Source organism: Hyperolius riggenbachi, chromosome 7 (genome assembly GCF_040937935.1).
Source record: "Hyperolius riggenbachi isolate aHypRig1 chromosome 7, aHypRig1.pri, whole genome shotgun sequence".
NCBI lineage: Eukaryota > Metazoa > Chordata > Amphibia > Anura > Hyperoliidae > Hyperolius > Hyperolius riggenbachi.
The window spans coordinates 61,624,829-61,644,895 of NC_090652.1; the positions used below are offsets into that span (position 1 = coordinate 61,624,829).

Below are 20,067 nucleotides of genomic sequence, written 5' to 3' on the forward strand. Positions count from 1 at the left end.
TAGCTTTTCTTCAGGAAACTCACTTCCGCAAAACTGATAACATACGTTTATATAACAGATTATATTCTGAGGTGTGTTTGGCCGCCGGCCCTACAAAAAAGGCAGGAGTAGCAATCATATATAAAAAGAGTTTCCCTTTACAAATCTCTAAAACTATTTCTGATCCTAAAGGTCACTACCTAATATTACAGGGATCACTAGCTGGTAAGGAAATCACATTGGCTAATGTTTATGTCCCCAACAACAATCAGTTATCTTTCCTTACTTTATTTCTTAAGAAACTATTCAAAAATACAAAGGGTAGTTTATTGTTAGGAGGGGATTTTAACCTGGCGTTCTCTGACCTTAAAGATCGATATGTCCCCCCCAGCACCATTACAACGGCTACTCACGAACGCAACTCCCGCAAGTTTAGAATCCTTATGAGACAATATAAACTGCTTGATTTATGGAGGATCTCTAACCCTACCTCTATTGAGTATACCTTCTTCTCTCCCCCACATGCATCTCACTCCCGCCTTGATTATTTCTTCTCAACATCTAGTCTTCTGTCATCACTGAAGGGAGCTGAAATACTTCCAATTGCATGGTCAGACCACCAAGCAGTCATCACAGAAATTGACTTACTCTCCCATACTCACAAACCGATTTTCTGGAGATTAAATGAAACTCTATTACAAGACAAAAAGATCCTATCTAGGCTTGCAGATGAATTGCAATCTTATTTCACAGTTAATACTGAATCAGGCCTCCCTTATGGGATGGTATGGGAGGCACACAAGGCCTTCATCAGGGGTCTGTTTATATCAGAGGCTACTAAACGTAAAAGAATGTCTTCCTCAAGACTTTCCAAGCTCTACTCAGATTTAGACTCGGCCCAAAAACTATATAAATCTAACCCAACCCAGATACATTACTCTGCAGTACAAACCCTCAAACAGGAAATACAAACCCTTCAATGCACACAACTGGAGAAAAGCTTGAGATGGACGAGACAACTTTTTTATGAAAGAGGCAATAAGCCACATACTATTCTGGCCCGTAAATTAAACCCAAAATCTTCCAACCATTCCATATACTCTATGAAAGATACCCACGGAACTGTCCACTACCACCCACGAAAGGTGGCACAAATTTCTACAGACTATTATAAGACTCTCTATAACTTACCAAAATATCCCAATCTCTCTACACATCTATCTAAAATAGATGCGTTCCTAGATCAATTAAATATGCCTTCTCTAACTGAAGTAAACATTAACTCACTTAATGCCCCTATAACAGATGAAGAAATCACAGAGGTTATAAAACATCTTCCTTCCACAAAGGCCCCTGGTCCAGATGGCCTACCGTACTCTTACTATAAAAAACTTCAATCCACTCTGATCCCTTACTTGACTAAACTAGCAAATGCACTTATGAAGGGGAATGTAGCACCTAACTCATTTCTGAACTCCCTGATTACTATGATCCCTAAAGAGGGCAAGGATCCACAACTTCCACAGAACTTCCGGCCTATATCTTTACTTAATTCGGATTTAAAAATTATCACAAAAGTAATGGCAAACCGCTTAAACCCAATCCTTACTTCTATGATTAATAACGATCAAGTAGGTTTCATTTTAGGCCGTCAGGCGGGAGACAACACTAGGAAAGCTATCGATCTGATAGAATTGATGAACAGATCTGGGAAGCCTTCTCTGCTACTAAGTTTGGATGCAGAGAAGGCTTTCGATAGGTTGTCATGGCCTTTTTTGCTTAGGGTCATGGAACGTCAGGGCTTTTGTGGAACCTTTTTGACTTTAATTCGCTACTTATACTCTTCTCCATCTACAACGGTTAAACTTCCCTTTGCTTCGGCATCTCCCTTCCCCATAACAAATGGCACACGACAGGGGTGTCCTCTATCCCCACTCTTGTTTGCTATAAGTATTGAACCCCTGGCGTGTGCCATCAGACAAAATCAGGATATAACTGGAGTCAAACAAAACACTCAGGAATATAAAATATCGCTTTTCGCAGATGATATCTTGTTAACGTTAACTAACCCTCTCACCTCTCTCCCAGTGCTACACTCAATTTTAAGAGAATTTGAAGCCATCTCAGGCTTCAAACTTAACCAAGACAAGTCTGAAGCACTTCCTATTAAGATGCCACCGACAATGCTCCTTAACTTAAAACAATCCTTTCCCTATAAATGGAAGACTCACTCTATTAAATATTTGGGGATTCAGTTAACAACTAATTACGCTACTCTATACAAAGCTAACTTCCCCTCATTAATACAATCTATCTTACAAGATTTACATAAATGGACAGCTTACAAAATCTCATGGATAGGTAGGATCTACTCCTTAAAAATGAATATACTCCCACGTTTACTATATTTATTCGAGACACTACCTATCCAAGTTCCCTCTCTACAGTTTAAAATCTTACAGCGAGCCTTCTTAAAATTTGTCTGGAACAATTCTAAACCACGGATCCACTCCTCTGTTTTATTAACCTCTAGAGAACTGGGGGGCTTGGGTCTACCTAATTTGAAACTATACTATCAGGCCACCCACCTACGCCAACTCCCTGAATGGTCGGATCTAAAGACATACACTAAGTGGGGCCTCATAGAGGCGTTCAGTATTTACCCAATCTCCCTAGCTTCTCTGATTTGGTCTCCATCTCCTCCCAAGCTACCCCATATTAAACTTCTCCCCACGATTAAATTTACTCTTCAAGTATGGCACTCAACAGTTCTGAAAGCTAATCTCAGATCCTCAATATCTCCATTATATCCTATACTAGGTAACCCTGCTTTTGCTCCAGGTATGACAGAAAGATTCATGGGCAGATGGTTCAGTCTTAATTATACCAATCTCCATTAATTGGACGAATGTTCTCACCAGAAAACTCCTCCCCAAAACTGCACTAGAGGAAAAAATAACCTTCACGCCACAATTGTCTATGGAATACAATCAAATTAGTCATTTCCTTAGAACTCTCACTAAGGGAACAGATCTCCTTCCCATGTTTACTCCTTTTGAAAGATTGTGCCACAACAAAGGTCACCAAAAAGGGCTTATCTCGGCTATTTATGTGCTACTTCTAGACAATTCTGGTACCCTCAAACTTAAACATTCATATATGACCAAGTGGGAACAAGCTCTTGGACAATCCTTAGAATTGGAAGACTGGGTTTCAATATGGGAGAATGCGAAAAAAACATCAATATGCACACAAGTAAAGGAAAACATTTATAAGTTGATTTTTCGGTGGTATAGAACACCGGAAGTATTATCAAAAATATATCCGGATGTACCCAATCAATGCTGGAGGGGATGTAATCAGATAGGCTCTCTAGAGCATATATTCTGGTATTGTCCAATTCTTCAACCACTATGGGTAGAGATTCAATCATTAATAGCAAGGGTAACAAATACTAATATCCCTTTAGACCCCCTCTATATGATCCTAAGTAAACCGATACCAGGAATAAAGAAACATGTGATGAGACTGATTACACATATACTAACAGCTACTAGACTATCTATAGCATCCCATTGGCGTAAACCCCTCTCTCCTACAATTTCTGAAGTTACTGCAAAAATTAATTGGACTAAGGTGATGGAATATCTCACTTCTCTTCTGAGAGATACGGAAGAGAGATTTAAACAAATATGGGACCCATGGGAGACGTACTTTCTCAACTACTTCCCTCCCTGATATGTGTCTTCACCTTCTAACTTTCATTGAAATGACCTAAGGGATACCAGACGGGAAACAAATTCTTATTGGGATCCCACAGATTACCATGAATGGCCTAACTAACATACATCATAATGATCCATGATTTTTTCTTTCTACTCCTCCTTAGTGGGGCACAGCTCATGCTAGTAATGTTACGCTTTCCTTTCCAAATTGATGAACAACAGACCACAGGAACAAATACTCAGGTTTTAACTTAACTTCTATTGTAACAGCATGTTATTTCTTTTTCTTTTTCTTTTTTGCTTTTGTTTTTATTGTCTCATGGATAAATGGAAATGTAGGACAGTACAAACTCACACGATAACCCATTTTTCATATCTCCAATTTTATTGTATTATAGACAGAATATATGCCTTTTTGTTGAAATGGACATTTGCTGACAATTTCAAATGTTTGTATGGTACAATATTTGTTTAATAAAAACAGTGTTAAAAAAAAAAAAGAATAAACCCTTCAATAAAAGGAATTCAGATAGGCACAAATATGTATAAATGTAGTGCCTTCGCAGACGATCTCTTACTGACTGTGACAGACCCTATTATATCCCTACCCAATGTTCTCCATACCCTTAAAACCTTTCGCTTGGCATCTGGCCTTATAGGTAATCAAGATAAAACAAAGGCCTTAGCATTAAACTTCACTTCTAAATTAGAACTTCAGATCAAAGAAAACTTTCAATTCATATGGAAAAATAGTAAACTAAAATATCTAGGAATTCAGATCACGGATTCAATAAAAGCCCTTTATGACCAGAATTACATACCCTTATTAAAGAAATTAAGAGCCAGACTCCTATCTAGGGAAAATTTGAATATATCTTGGTTAGGCACGATAACTTCCATCAAAATGATAATCCTACCCAAACTGCTCTATTTGTTTAGATCCTTACCAATTGAAATCCCTACCTCCCACTTAGAGGTTGCAATCAGATATTACGAGATTCATCTGGAATAAGCGAAAACCACGTATTGCATCATCTATTATGTATAGACATAGATTAGATGGAGGGTTAGGAGTACCCCACTTACATATATTCTTTAAGGCAACCAGGATTTCCCAACTTTTAAGTGTGACATTTAAAGATCGCTCCTCACAATGGAGGTAAATAGAGAATACATTCATAACTCCCTTTAGAATACAAGATGTAATTTGGTTTAAAGAGATACCAAAATCCATTATGCATTCTACCAACCCAATCATATCCTATGCATTTAAACTTTGAAACATGTTGCGTTTCAAGTTTAAGTTAATCTCCGTAAATTCTCCCCTAGCTACTATAACTAGAAATCCTGACTTCAGTCCAGGAACTGACCCACGGTACTACTCCTGGTGGACGGAGAATAAATTCAACTGCTTCCTCGACATTTTACAGAGAGGCAGAGGTACTATACAATCTACAATAAATCCTCCACCTTCTGAAGTATTTCGCTCTATAAAACTGCAACATTATATATCACAGCACTGGAGAAATAATCATATCCCACCAATGCAGCAGTTGGCTGATGGTGTAATGGTTAAGGGCTCTGCCTCTGACACAGGAGACCAGGGTTTGAATCTCGGCTCTGCCTGTTCAGTAAGCCAGCACTAATTCAGTAGGAGACTTTTGGCAAGTCTCCCTTACACTGCTACTGCCAATAGAGCGTGCCCTAGTGGCTGCTGCTCTGCTCTGGCGCTTTGAGTCCACAAGGAGAAAAGTGCAATATAAATGTTATTTGTCTTGTCTTGTCAATGACCACACTAGAAAAATCTTTAATTAAAGATGGGGGGACATCAAAATCCACATCTGTAATCTATAAAATGCTCTTATTCCTTCTGATTTCAGAGAAAAAAAAGTTATCAAACAAAATGGTCCAGCGACTCAAATTCAAAAATCTCAGATACCCAGTGGTCACTAATATGGAGAAACACAGCCAAATGCTCAAGCAACATAACAATGATGAAAACTTCCCTTAAAGAGAATATGTAACGTCAAAACGTCCCCTGGGGGGTACTCACCTCGGGAGGGGGAAGCCTCAGGATCCTAATGAGGCTCCCCACGCCGTCCTCCGTCCCTCGGGGGTCTCGCTGCAGCCCTCCGTACAGCGGCGACGTAGATATTTACCTTCCCGGCTCTACTCTGGCACCTGCGCAGTAGAGCGGACCCGACTGAGATCGGGTATTTCCGTCTACTTCGGAGCCGAAAGCAGCCACAAAGCGCTGTGCCCCCGCTGGAGCCTGCAAAGGTAAATATTGAATCAACAGTCGGGTCTGTTGGCGGCTGTTCGCAGGGCTGCAGCAAGACCCCCGTGGGACAGAGGACAGCGTGGGAAGCCTCATTAGGATCCTGAGGCGTCCCCCATCCGAGGTGAGTACCCCCCAGGGGATCTTTTTGATGTTACAGTGTCTCTTTACGCTTATATTTCGCACATATTTACCCCAACTAGAATAAGCAAATATAAAAAAACAATTTTCTAGTAATTGCTTTAGGGAATGCTCAAGCACAGGGGATTATATACACATATCGTGGCATTGCCCCATAGCACAGTCATTATGGAGCAAAACCTTCAATTTATCCTCTGAGCTATGGAATAAGCCTATCCCCTTAGACCCGCTATATGCTCTTCTCAACCTCAACACAACAAATTTTACCAAGTGGGAAAAATTACTCTTTACAAAGAGGTTAGGGGCCACCAGATCACATATTGCCCAATCCTGGCTCTCTGCTCTCTGGGAGAAAGTTGTACAAAAAATTAATAATATTTGCTTAAATGAATATAGCATGGCTCTAACAAAAGGGGATACCCCCACATTTCTCTCCATTTGGCAGGACTGGTTAGCCTCCTCCTATGGTTATCACATACAAACTATTATAACTGGTTATGATTAAGTCAACTCAGACGCAGATAGACCTAGACAATTCCTAAAATGTATACTAAAAGTAAAGTCCTAGTACTCATTTCTGAATCGGTTTGGTTAACAACAGGATACATATATCACCACTTAAAATCCCTTCCCAATACACTTCGTTCTTAATGTAATTAGTTGGAGGTAATTAGTTCTAATCTGGTTATAAACTTTAGATTAATCATATGTCATTTCTGTATACAGTGAAGTTCACTAAATGTGACTGATTGTTAAACCCTACCTAAGGGGAAGAATTTGGATTTCCCTGATTGTAAAATGTCACTATCACTGCTATGTGTACGGATGTTGGTTAATGCTTCACATTGATTGTTATGTTATGTATTTTAGTTAATAAACTCTTTTGAAAGTAAAAGATAATATTTGCACCAATCCTTATATGCCACACTCCATTAAGAAGGTTCCTTTAAAAAAAAAAAGTTTTTCCCAGGTGCTCAGTTTGCTTTAAAGTGGACCTGAACTCTTGCACAAGACAGCAGGAAAAACAGTGAGAAATGCACCCTGTATGTATTTTAGAGAGCTTAGCCTTTCTAACCCCCCTCATCTGTGACTAATCACAGATTGTAAATGGATCTCTCAGCTGTGCCAGCTAGCTGCCTCGGCAGAGCAGCTAATCTGTATACACAGGATTTTAACCCCATGTCTGCTTCCATGAAAGCAAGAAGTAGACACGCTGCAGATTTATTGCAGGATTTGTATCAGCAGTAACAAAGAAATGGTTTTCTTAAAATGTTACTATGCTGTTGCTTATCTAGAGCAGAGAAGAAGTTCCAAGTTCAAGTCTGCTTTAAAGGTTTCACTCTTTCTAATCTCACATTGTTGGGAGAGATGGACTTGGACCTTTCACTATCTGGCCTCAGTGTGATTTTTGCCCTCTTGGAACTGCAGTATCGGTAATGGCAATTTATAACATCATTTTATTAATCAGTGCAAAGAGTTGATCACTTACGCGGGAGGATGACAGCATAGTCACATCATAAAGCGTGATGACCACCGACTGACCAACAAGGAGGACCTTTAGTAAGGAGAGGAGAAGGTTAGCGATGGAAGGAATCTGCAATATCTGGAAGACACTGGGACATTCACACACTCACCGTTTGCAGGCCAGAATGATACCAATACACAGCGAGCAGTTCCAACATCATCACTATCAGAAAGATCTGCCACTGAGGAGACAGCTGAAAGACAGTTATTAGTTTCATCAGAGTGGTGGAAACACGAACCAGATAAACACATCCTCGCTGTAAAAGCCTCCCCAGTGGTTCTGACACCTCTGTATGGACTCTGAGGGCCTGTTTTACCAAGGCTTGTGCAATAAGAATAACCCATGAGGTCTCACAGCCACCAATTGTATTCAGACTGGCATTCACACAAATCTGAAGACCAAGTATGTCCAGTAGTGAGATCATACCTCCCAACTTTTTGAGATGGGAAACCGGGACACTTAAGCCACACCCCTGACACACCCCCAACCACACCCCCTGACACACCCCTAGTAATATATATATATATATATATATATATATATATATATATATATATATATATATATATATATATATATATATATATATATATATATATATATATATATCTGCAATTGTCAGGGAGTGGGGAGAAGGGGAGGGTGCCCATGGCAGCGGAGGGAAAAAAAGGATCGAGGCGCCAGCCGCGGCTTCTGTGTGCGGGATGAGGTCTGGGATAATAGTGTCCCTCCCTCCCTCCGAATGTGTCCCCCAGTGTCCCCCTGTATGCAGAGATAACAGCGCAGCGGAGCGGGCAGTCTTACCATCTTCCTTGCATACCGGGCATCTCTCGTCTTCTCCGCTTCCTGCTTCCTGTGACGTCACAGGAAGTAGATGGAAGCAAGAGACGAGAGATGCCTGGTACGCGAGGAAGATGGTAAGACTGCCCGCTCCGCTGCGCTGTTATCTCTGCATACTGGGGGGCACATTCGGAGGGAGGGAGGGACAAACTTATCCCAGACCGCCGCATCCCGCACACAGAAGCCGCGGCTGGCGCCTCGATCCTTTTTTTCCCTCCGCTGCCTGCCGGCCTGCCGGGACACAAGGGGGGTATCCCGGGACAGCGGGACCCCTCCCCCAACCCGTGACCGTCCCGGCGAAAACGGGACGGTTGGGGCCCCTGGTGAGATAGATGAAAATGTTTGCCAGTGAACAGTCTGCCATTCGCGTTTACCGCAAATTTTTGCTTCCAAAAGTTTGCGCCTAACATTTAAGTCAATGGCTGCTGATTTTAGAAGTTATTGTACAAAAATTGGAGGAAACAACTTCTCAAAGTGCATATAATTTTATTTGAATCCAAAGTACATATGAAAAACCCCCATACCCTACTCCATCCCCCCTAAAAACAATGCCTACTTCAAGAGGAGCGCTCCCTGCATACACTCACTCCACATCCATGCACACACTGTCCTGGCCAGGAACTAAAGTGATGAGACTTGCTGAGAACAACGCGACTGAATGAAACCACAGTTCCCCCATGTGAGAACCAGTCCTCCACAAACAGCACCACTAAGCAGCCAACTCTGTGCAATGCTATTTAAAACGACAACTCTTCACGTGAAGCCTGCTTCTTATTACTGCATACAAGGTATGTCGCTTGTGTCTGTGCTTCAATAATTGTCCATTAAATCAACGCTGTCAGACAGCACTCACCGAATCTTTATTTCTCATATCTCTCCACATTGGAGCTCCAGTCAGGCTTATATCCGCGGTATATGCTGCCACACTTTCTGGTAATGCGGATCATTTGATCTTCTCTGGCCGGCCAGACTTAGCTGCATGAGCGGGTGAGAGGACGCCATACTTACATGCTCTCTCTGAGACGGCTTGTAACCACGCCTGCATACGCGTTACGCCCACAACGTCACGTGGGCTTCCTCAGTGCCAATGCTGTGGATCTCCATATGTACTTTGGATTCAAATAAAATTATATGAACTTTGAGAAGTTGTTTCCTCCAATTTTTGTACAAGCCTTATTGGTTCAGCTGCTCCCCCTATAGGGGTCTGTGCCTCTTTAAGAATTTGTTCACCAGTATTAATATTAATTCTGATTTTAAAAGTTAATAGCAAAGCCCCCATACATGCTAGAATCACAGAATTTGCAGGGTTTATTAAGGAGGGGGGGGGGGGGTGAGGGAATTCTGCAGGTTCCTATTATGCAAGCCCCCCAGATCCTGCAGGATTGTCCCGGGTTGGGGGCTATTCTGTGCCACCCTCCCCCTTGTGTCCTGGCTAGCTGGGCAGAGAGGTGGTAAAAAAATGGCTTTTAAAACTTGTATAAACAGGTACACAGAGGGGGACACTGGAGGCACAGAGTAGGTACAGGGGACAGAGATGGCACAATGTTCCGACTTAAGGACAGATTCAGGTTAAGAACGAACCTACAGTCCCTATCCCTTTCGTGAACCGGGGACTACCTGTACTATATTACTAATTTTAAAATGTTAATGTGAAGGAAAATGAACCAGGATAGCAAGAACCAGTGTGGTTTGAATTATAAAACAATGTATTTTTCTTATGAAATCTTTATGTTATGCGTGAATCGTGACTAGGGGTGTGATGGGGGCGTGATCAGGGGTGTGGCAGGGGCGTGGCTTAAGTGTCTCTCTTTCTCATCTCAAAAAGTTGGGAGGTGTGGGTATTGTCAATGCTTGAATTCAGATTGATCAATCAAGCTTATCAATCTAAATTAATACATTAACATATTGACAGTACCTATAAGGTAGCCATACATCTAGCACATTTTACATTGAGGGGCAGCACCGGGAGTTTTCGTCGTTTTTTTGCTCATCCCGATATCACTCACTGTTTCTGCAGTGCATTAGATCGACCATGACGGCCTGAAATCTTGCAGGATGTCTGTCAAATATATAACATTGCATTCTTTCCCTATTTCATTAATTTTTTATCTTTTGATTTTCTTTTAGATCATAGACTCTAAATTACTGTTGAAATGATTAATAATCAGTTCTTGTATAACCAGTTTGTGTATCTGGCTTAAAGTGTAATGATGTGAAATTATTCTCATTTATTCCCACGCTGAGAATGACCTAACCAATAACTGAAATATTTTAGCAAGCACATTAGCTAATACTTGGCAGAGGTCTCATAGTAGGACTCATAGGTTAGAAAGAGAAAGTGAAAGCAAATTGCATTCCAGAAATTATTTCTGGTGATGTAATATGCTATGACATACGCGTATGTTAATCAGCAGGAGGAGTTAGATTTCTTGCTTTGTTCTAACATTATAAAAATAGGTAACGAGAGAGAGATTTTTAGGCTGCTGCTGCTCTTGCTTAACCATTTAAGGACCAGCAGTCTCTGTGCACTTAAAGACCAGAGACCGCTCGTCCAATCCCGACAAAATCCCGACGAATCGCCGCAAATGCCGTCATCGCCGCTCGCCGAGACCCCCAGGACATAGACTCATGTGAGCCGGTCAGGAGCCGCTTTCATTGGCTCCTGACACTGTTTTTCAATGTAAGCCAATGGGAACGGTTTACATTGAAAGACAGGGCCAGGAGCCAATGAAAGCGTCTCCTGGCCGGATCACATGACTCTGCCGTCATAGAGACAGGCATAGCCAGTGAGATGAGGTGAGACTCGCCGGGTTTGAGCGGCGCGGAGCAGCGGAAACGGCGGATGCGCGCTGCGGACAGTGATTGAGATCTACACCCTGCCAGCCCGGAGCCCACCAATACAGGGCGTAGATCTCAATCACTGCGGTCCTAAAATGGTTAAACGGTTTCTAGGAACTGGTAATGTATCTCATGCAATATTTTTTGGTGGACATAATAATATGTTAGCAGATATCTTAGCAATAGGCATCTTAATCATATCCTTTTTATATGTAATTCTTGTATATTCTCTGTACATTATCACAAGAATACATTATATTTAATGATAATTCTCTTGTCTGTGTGTTCTGTTTATTTCAACCTGGGATATGCTAAAACAAATATATGCAAGCTTTCAGTGGCTTAATACCCATTGATATTAACAGATTAAAGTAGTAACGCTAAATGAAGAGTTGCACTTCTTTCTGTTAATAATCCTACCTAATGTGTAGGAGCTGGCATGTCCGATTGATACATGCAACCAATTTCGGGCGTCACATTGTCGTTCAACCTGTTCTTCTCGGCACAGATTTTCATCCCATTCAATAATTATCGAATTGGATAGTCGACCGGCTGCCAAGTCGATACATGTATGGCCATCTTTAGATCTTGTACAACTTTGCATGTTATTTGCATATTATTTGCATGATTTTGTTTGTCCACTTCACGGTGGCTTTCTTATATAAAACATTTGATTGGATATCCATAACCCATGCATGATAAGATAATATTGGCTCCAATCTTTATATGCCACACTCCATTAAGAAGGTTCCTTTTAAAAAAATGCCTTTCCCAGGTGCTCAGTTTGCTTTAAAGTGGACCTGAACTCTTGCACAAGACAGCAGGAAAAACAGTGAGAAATGCACCCTGTATGTATTTTAGAGAGCTTAGCCTTTCTAACCCCCCTCATCTGTGACTAATCACAGATTGTAAATGGATCTCTCAGCTGTGCTAGCTAACTGCCTCGGCAGAGCAGCTAATCTGTACACACAGGATTTTAACCACATGTCTGCTTCCATGAAAGCAGGAAGTAGACACACTGCAGATTTATTGCAGGATTTGTATCAGCAGTAACAAAGAAATGGTTTTCTTAAAAGGTTACTATGCTGTTGCTTATCTAGAGCAGAGAAGACATTCTGAGTTCAGGTCTACTGTAATGGTACCCATACACTCGTCAGATTAGCAGCAGATAGATCATCAGATGGAATTCTTAACTATCTGATGTGTAAAATTAACATTTTTTACTAGAATAGAATTCCAATAGATTTCAGTTTGAAATCTATTGAAAAACGATCTGATGGCATTTTTTTGCCATCAGATTTCCATTAGGGCCAATGCAAAATGATAAGCAATCTCAACAGATCGACCTAGATTTTCCACCCTGCCAGTTCGATGGAAATCCATCGAAATCGGCCGTCGATCGGTCGATTGGGCAACCGATTTGCAATCGATCAATCGATTTGGATCGATCGGCCAGAAAATCGGCTGAGTGTATGGGCCCCTTAAAGGTTTCACTCTTTCTTATCTCACATTGTTGGGAGGGATGGACTTGGACCTTTCACTATCTGGCCTCAGTGTGGTTTCTGCCCTCTTGGAACTGCAGCCTCGGTAATGGCAACTTAGAACAACATTTTATTAATCAGTGCAAAGAGTTAATCACTTACGCGGGAGGATGGCAGCTTAGCCACACCATAAAGCGTGATGACCACCGACAGACCAACAAGGAGGACCTTTAGTGAGGAGAGGAGAAGGTTAGCGATGGAAGGAACCTGCAATATCTGGAAGACACTGGGACATTCACACACTCACCGTTTGCAGGCCAGAATGATACCAATACACAACAAGCAGTTCAGGCACCATCACTATCAGAAAGATCGGCCACTGAGGAGACAGCTGAAAGACAGTTATTAGTTTCATCAGAGTGGTGGAAACACGAACCAGATAAACACATCCTCGCTGTAAAAGCCTCCCCAGTGGTTCTGACACCTCTGTATGGACTTCTGAGGGTCTTTTTTTACCAAGGCTTCTGCAATAAGAATAACCCATGAGGTCTCACAGCCACCAATTGTATTCAGACTGGCATTCACACAAATCTGAAGACCAAGTATGTCCAGTAGTGATAGATGAAAATGTTTGCCAGTGGACAGTTCGCCATTCGTGTTTACCGCAAATGTTTGTATCCAAAAGTTTGCGCCTAACATTTAAGTCAATGGCTGCTGATTTTAGAAGTTAATAGCAAAGCCCCCATACATGCTAGAATCACAGAATTTGCAGGGTTAATTAAGGAGGAGGGGGGGGGGATGGGTGAGAGAATTCCGCAGGTTCCTATTATGCAAGCCCCCCAGATCCTGCAGGACTGTCCCGGGTTGGGGCTATCCTGTGCCACCCTCCCCCCCCCCCCCCTTGTGTCCTGACTAGCGGGGCAGAGAGGAGGTTAAAAAAATGGGTTTTAAACTTGTATAAACAGGTACAAAGGTCAGAGGTGACACAGAGGGGGACACTGGAGGCACAGAGGAGGTACAGGGGACAGAGATGGCACAATGTTCTGACTTAAGAACAGATTCAGGTTAAGAACAAACCTACAGTCCCTATCCCTTCCGTGAACCGGGGACTACCTGTACTATATTACTAATTTTAAAATGTTAATGTGAAGGAAAATGAACCAGGATAGCAGGAACCAGTGTGGTTTGAATTATAAAACAATGTATTTTTCTTATGAAATCTTTATGTTATGTGTGAGTCGTGACTAGGGGTGTGATGGGGCGTGATCAGGGGTGTGGCAGGGGCGTGGCTTAAGTGTCTCTCTTTCTCATCTCAAAAAATTGGGAGGTGTGGGTATTGTCAATGCTTGAATTCAGATTGATAAGCTTATCAATCTAAATTAACACATTAACATATTGACAGTACCTATAAGGTAGCCATACATCTAGCACATTTTACATTGAGGGGCAGCACCGGGAGTTTTTGTCGTTTTTTTGCTCATCCCGATATCACTCACTGTTTCTGCAGTGCATTAGATCGACCATGACGGCCTGACATCTTGCAGGATGTCCGATCGATACATGCAACCATTTTCGGGCCTCACATCGTCGTTCAACCTGTTCTTGTCGGCACAGATTTTCATCCTATTCAATAATTATCGAATTGGATAGTCGACCGGCTGCCAAGTTGATGCATGTATGGCCACCTTTAGATCTTGTACAACTTTGCATGTTATTTGCATGATTTTGTTTGTCCACTTCACGCTGGCTTTCTGGCATAAAACATTTGATTGGATATCCATAACCCATGCATGATCAGATAATATTGGCTCCAATCCTTATATGCCACACTCCATTAAGAAGGTTCCTTTTAAAAAAATGCCTATCCCAGGTGCTCAGTTTGCTTTAAAGTGGACCTGAACTCTTGCACAAGACAGCAGGAAAAACAGTGAGAAATGCACCCTGTATGTATTTTAGAGAGCTTAGCCTTTCTAACCCCCCTCATCTGTGACTAATCACAGATTGTAAATGGATCTTTCAGCTGTGCCAGCTAGCTGCCTCGGCAAAGCAGCTAATCTGTACACACAGGATTTTAACCCTATGTCTGCTTCCATGAAAGCAGGAAGTAGACACACTGCAGATTTGTTGCAGGATTTGTATCAGCAGTAACAAAGAAATGGTTTCTTAAAATGTTACTATGCTGTTGCTTATCTAGAGCAGAGAAGAAGTTCTGAGTTCAAGTCTGCTTTAAAGGTTTCACTCTTTCTAATCTCACATTGTTGGGAGGGATGGACTTGGACCTTTCACTATATGGCCTCAGTGTGGTTTCTGCCCTCTTGGAACTGCAGTCTCGGTAATGGCAACTTAGAACAACATTTTATTAATCTGTGCAAAGAGTTGAAGCGGACCCAAACCAAACATTTTTTTAATTAAAAATATTTAGTTGCACCACTCTGACACATACACAAACCTATGATCATTTCAGTGCATGCTTTTCACCCTTCTCTTTTTATAGCTAGGGCTATACAGGTGGCAGCCATTAGCAATTCCTCCATTGCCAGACACCATCTACTCCGCCAGTTTGCCGGAAAAATCCCGGCAATTTGAAAGGAAGAGAGGGCTTCCTCCAATAAATGTAAAATATTTTATATTTGTCATCATGCAGCTGAAAAAAGGCTGCTATTTATTATTATAATTTAGAAAATAGATTTTATTTCTGAAATCTTGTATTCCTAATTTGGGTCCACTTTAATAACTTACGCGGGAGGATGGCAGCTTAGCCACATCATAAAGCGTGATGACCACCGACTGACCAACAAGGAGGACCTTTAGTAAGGAGAGGAGAAGGTTAGCGATGGAAGGAATCTGCAATATCTGGAAGACACTGGGACATTCACACACTCACCGCTTGCAGGCCAGAATGATACCAATACACAGCGAGCAGTTCCAACATCATCACTATCAGAAAGATCGGCAACTGAGGAGACAGCTGAAAGACAGTTATTAGTTTTATCAGAGTGGTGGAAACACGAACCAGATAAACACATCCTCGTTATAAAAGCCTCCCCAGTGGTTCTGACACCGATGTATGGACTTCTGAGGGCCTGTTTTACCAAGTCTTCTGCAATAAGAATGAAAAGGGCCACATTGCATAAAATTGGCCCTGCATGGGATTGTGGCTACCTGTGAAATAGGTTTTTGTTATGAGAGGACTCATTTTCCCTCTCTCTGAGGTGTCCGGCTGTCTGATTGGTCGGACTGCTCTGGGACAGGTTGGCAGGGAGAAAACTGTAGCTAGGATGGGGATTGGTCACTACAGGTGGAGGTGCTTTTCTGCCTAGGTGTTGCTGGGGTACAACATTGTTGCACTAACAAATCAGGAACAAGTAGGGTATATATTTAAGCAGCCCGTTCCGTTGTATTGGGCCTTTATTTCCAGCATGGCAGGGACAAGCTCCCCACCCACCGCTCCCTGATGTACAAGATATTTCGTCGTGGTCAAGCACTTTATTGGTGAAGAGGACGAAGCAGGTCTGTGGGGTCCAAATGGAATTTGTTATGCTTATGTTTGGTCTGAACCGTGGTGGTGGATCAAAAAAGAACAGGAAGTTATGCTATTTCAAATGGTTTATGTCTTAGTAAAGTTCAATTAGAAAAAATGTATGGACCTCATAGATTAAAGATTTAAACCAATAAAGTTGACCACGGCCTTTAAAAGCGCAGTGTTGGAGTTGTGTTTTTATTATTAGATAAGTTTTTCTCAACAAGTGTGGCCTACAGTCCCATAACTCATGAGGTCTCACAACAACCACCAATAGGATTCAGACTGGCATTCACACAAATCTGAAGACCAAGTATGTCCAGTAGTGATAGATGAAAATGTTTGCCAGTGGACAGTTCGCCATTCGCGTTTACCACAAATGTTTGCATCCAAAAGTTTGCGCCTAACATTTAAGTCAAGGGCTGCTGATTTTAGAAGTTAATAGCAAAGCCCCCATACATGCTAGAATCACAGAATTTGCAGGGTTTATTAAGGAGGGGGGGTGGGGGAGGTGTGAGGGAGCCCCGCAGGTTCCTATGACGTCATAAGAAACAGGAAGCAGAGAGGAGCTGGCTGTCGGTACGCATGTAAGGACAGTAAGATGACCGCCCGCTCTGCTGCAAATCTCTGCAAGCAAGGGGAAGGTGCAGTAGGGGGCCCATTCAGAGGGAGGAATGATGCAGGCCCCATTTCCCGCATTGGCGCGGCTAGCACCTCGATCATTGTTTTGCCTCCTCTCTGCCCAGGGCATCTTCCTCCCGTGTTTAAACTGGCACCCTCCTTCCCACCCACTGGCAACCCGTTCTACCCACTGGCACCCACCTCCCCACCTAAAGGCACCCTTCTCCTACCCAGTGGCACACTCCTCCCTACCCAATGGCAACCCCCTCCTACCCACTAGCTCCTTCCTCTCCACCCACTGGCAACCCCCTCCGAATACCACGTTACTATGTAGTATTCCCCATCTGGCATCCGGCCAAGCAGGAAGAGCTGCTCACTTCCTTTTCAGCAATCGATGACGTGCGCAATGCAGATAGCTGCAGCGTTTATTTTAAAGTGCGCGCATTACCATAGACTTACATTAATTCCGGCCTGATGTAGATCGCCGCGCGGTAAGGTAGGTATTGAAGCATGCGTTAGATAGGGCACTACTGCACTGCAGTAGTGTGAAAGGGCCCTGAAGGTTTATGAGTTCACCTCCCATTAAAGTCAATAGGGCTTGCCACGTTTAGCACTCTGTGCTACAATAGCTCTCCTGGGGGACTCAGTCAGATAGGCTAGCTAACCTTTGCTCATTTTCATCAAGGACTCCTGCAGATTACTTCACTACCATACCTCCCAACATTTGAATTATTGAAAGCGGGACACTTAGGCCACACCCCTGGCCACACCCCCAACCCCATAGTCACGCCCACTAAAACGTTTTTAAATAAATATTTTTAATTAATAAATAATATTAATTACTCCCGAAAGGGGAGGCGCGTGAGGGTGCCAGTGGGAGGGGAGGAGGGTGAGGGTGGCCGTGGGTGGGCAGAGAGGGGAAAAAAAGCGATCGAGGAACCAGCCGGGGATGCGGTATGGATGGCTGCCGCCATTAAATTTCTCCCTCCCTCCTAATATGCCCCCCAGTGTCCCCTTCCCCCCACAGAGTAAAATGCTCAGCGGAGCGGGCTGTAAATCTTACCATTGCCTCTCCGTGCGTACTTGGATCTCATCTGGTCTTCTCGCTTCCTGTGAAGTCACAGGAAGCAGGAAGCCTAGAAGAGCCAGATCCCGGTACGCACGGAGAGGCAATGGTAAGATTTACAGCCCGCTCCGCTGCGCATTTTACTCGGCAGGGGGGGGGGGGACACTGGGGGCACATTAGGAGGGAGGGAGAAATTTAATGGCGGCAGCCATCCATGCCGCATACCGCATCCCCGGGCTGGTGCCTCGATCGCTTTTTTCCCCCTCTCTCCCCAGCGGCCGGGACCAAGGGGGGGGGGGGGGGGGGGGGCGCGCGGGATAGCGGGAGGGCTCCCCAAAATCAGGACCATCCAGACAAATACGGGACGGTTGGGGGCTATGCACTACTGTTCTTTAGATAAAACAGGCCAGGTCTAATATTTACCACAATAGAAGCCCCCATATGCTACTATCATAGGGCACGGATACCTGAAGAAGTGGGTTCTACACACACAAAACACGCCACCACGATGGCCCATAGAGTTGCATTGTATCTAATGGTCCAATAATGCATTTAGATCTATTTTCAATAGATTTAATTCTGAAATCTATTGGAAATCCGTTCCTAGTGTGTGGCACACATCAGATAGATTCCTGTCAGAATAAACTTGACAGGCATCTATCGGATGGTCGAATCTGCTGTAAATCTTTAAGTACATGGCCAACTTTACCTTCCTTTTGCACCACTATAGAATAACTGAACTGTTTATCAAGTGCTCCTCTATCCCAATCTTTTTGACCCATGACACAGATGGCCGGTGAACTGTCTACTGCTACTTTCACTTTCACAGAGCCCAGACCTTTGTCTCTTGTAGATAGAAGAAAGAATGTATATTGCTGCCGAAACTGCTCGCTGGCCGCCACTGATTAACCTAATATATGCTGGAAATGGAGGACTTTGTAACCTTCAGCAATTTCATTAGAAGAGGTTCTAGCTTGCAGATATTTTAGCTCTATATACACTGATCCTCTCTCTATGTCTGTATTAACCTCCTTGCCAGTCTAATTCTCGCCGGCAAGGAGGCAGCGCAGCACTTTTTTTTTTTTTCTTCAAATCATGTAGCGAGCCCAGGGCTCGCTACATGATAGCCGCTGAGCGGCGGCATCCCCCCCACCCACTCCGATCGCCTTCGGCGATCAGAGTAAGCAGGAAATCCCGTTCAGAACGGGATTTCCTGCAGGGCTTCCCCGGTCGCCATGGCGACGGGGCGGGATGACGTCACCGACGTCATGGATGTCGGGACGTCATAGGGAATCCCGATCCACCCCTCAGCGCTGCCTGCCACTGATTGGCCAGGCTGCGCAGGGGTCTGGGGCGGGGGAGGCGGTTCGGCGCGGCAGGTAGCGGCGAATCGGCGGGTAGCGGCGGCGATCGCGTACTACACGCAGCTAGCAAAGTGCTAGCTGCGTGTAAGAAAAAAAAATTATGCAAACCGGCCCAGCGGGGCCTGAGAAATCCTCCTGCGCAGGTTACCCCGAGCTGAGCTCGGGATAACCGGCAAGGAGGTTAAAGGACACCCAAAGCAAAAATAAACTAATGGAATAAACTATTGTATCCATCTTCCTTCTCCTAAAAATGACTTTTTAAGATAGTCCAATTTTATTTTACATTTAAATCTTTTTAAGTTTTAACTGTTTTATTGTTTTTGCTCAATGACACATTCATTGAAGTATGCCAGGGCTAAAATCTGTGAACTATTGACCCTTGTTATCTCTTTCCTCCTCTCAGAAGCCATTTTCTGCTAGGAAAGTGTTTTATAGTTGGAATTTATCAGTGTGGGTCACACTGTAGTCACTTCCTGTCCGAGTCAGGCACTTACATACCTGATATTTAACTCTTTCAGGCAGAGAAAGAAAATGGGAACACAAAAGTTATTTGTGTGCTAGGCACTGTACATACCCATGTCTATCTCATCATGTCACATGTCACTTTGGATACCCTTTAAGGTAAGCATACACCGTTACGGAGGTCATTCACTGCCAGTTGGCCACTGGTTTAGACCAACAGATAGATC

At 43.2% G+C, this 20,067-nt stretch overlaps 1 protein-coding gene across 8 annotated transcripts in view; it reads right to left on the minus strand.

Annotated features, from left to right (window-relative positions):
* Positions 1 to 20,067, minus strand: part of LOC137524320 (uncharacterized) — a 123,940-nt gene that overhangs the window by 26,195 nt on the left and 77,678 nt on the right. For all 8 annotated transcript variants that reach the window (XM_068244045.1, XM_068244044.1, XM_068244051.1 and 5 more), the window contains 6 exons: positions 15,692 to 15,775; positions 15,547 to 15,612; positions 13,115 to 13,198; positions 12,970 to 13,035; positions 7,758 to 7,841; positions 7,613 to 7,678 (listed from right to left, as the gene is read on the minus strand). In XM_068244045.1, the coding sequence (XP_068100146.1) occupies positions 7,613 to 7,678; positions 7,758 to 7,841; positions 12,970 to 13,035; positions 13,115 to 13,198; positions 15,547 to 15,612; positions 15,692 to 15,775 (450 nt within the window). The remainder of the gene's footprint in view (positions 1 to 7,612; positions 7,679 to 7,757; positions 7,842 to 12,969; positions 13,036 to 13,114; positions 13,199 to 15,546; positions 15,613 to 15,691; positions 15,776 to 20,067) is intronic.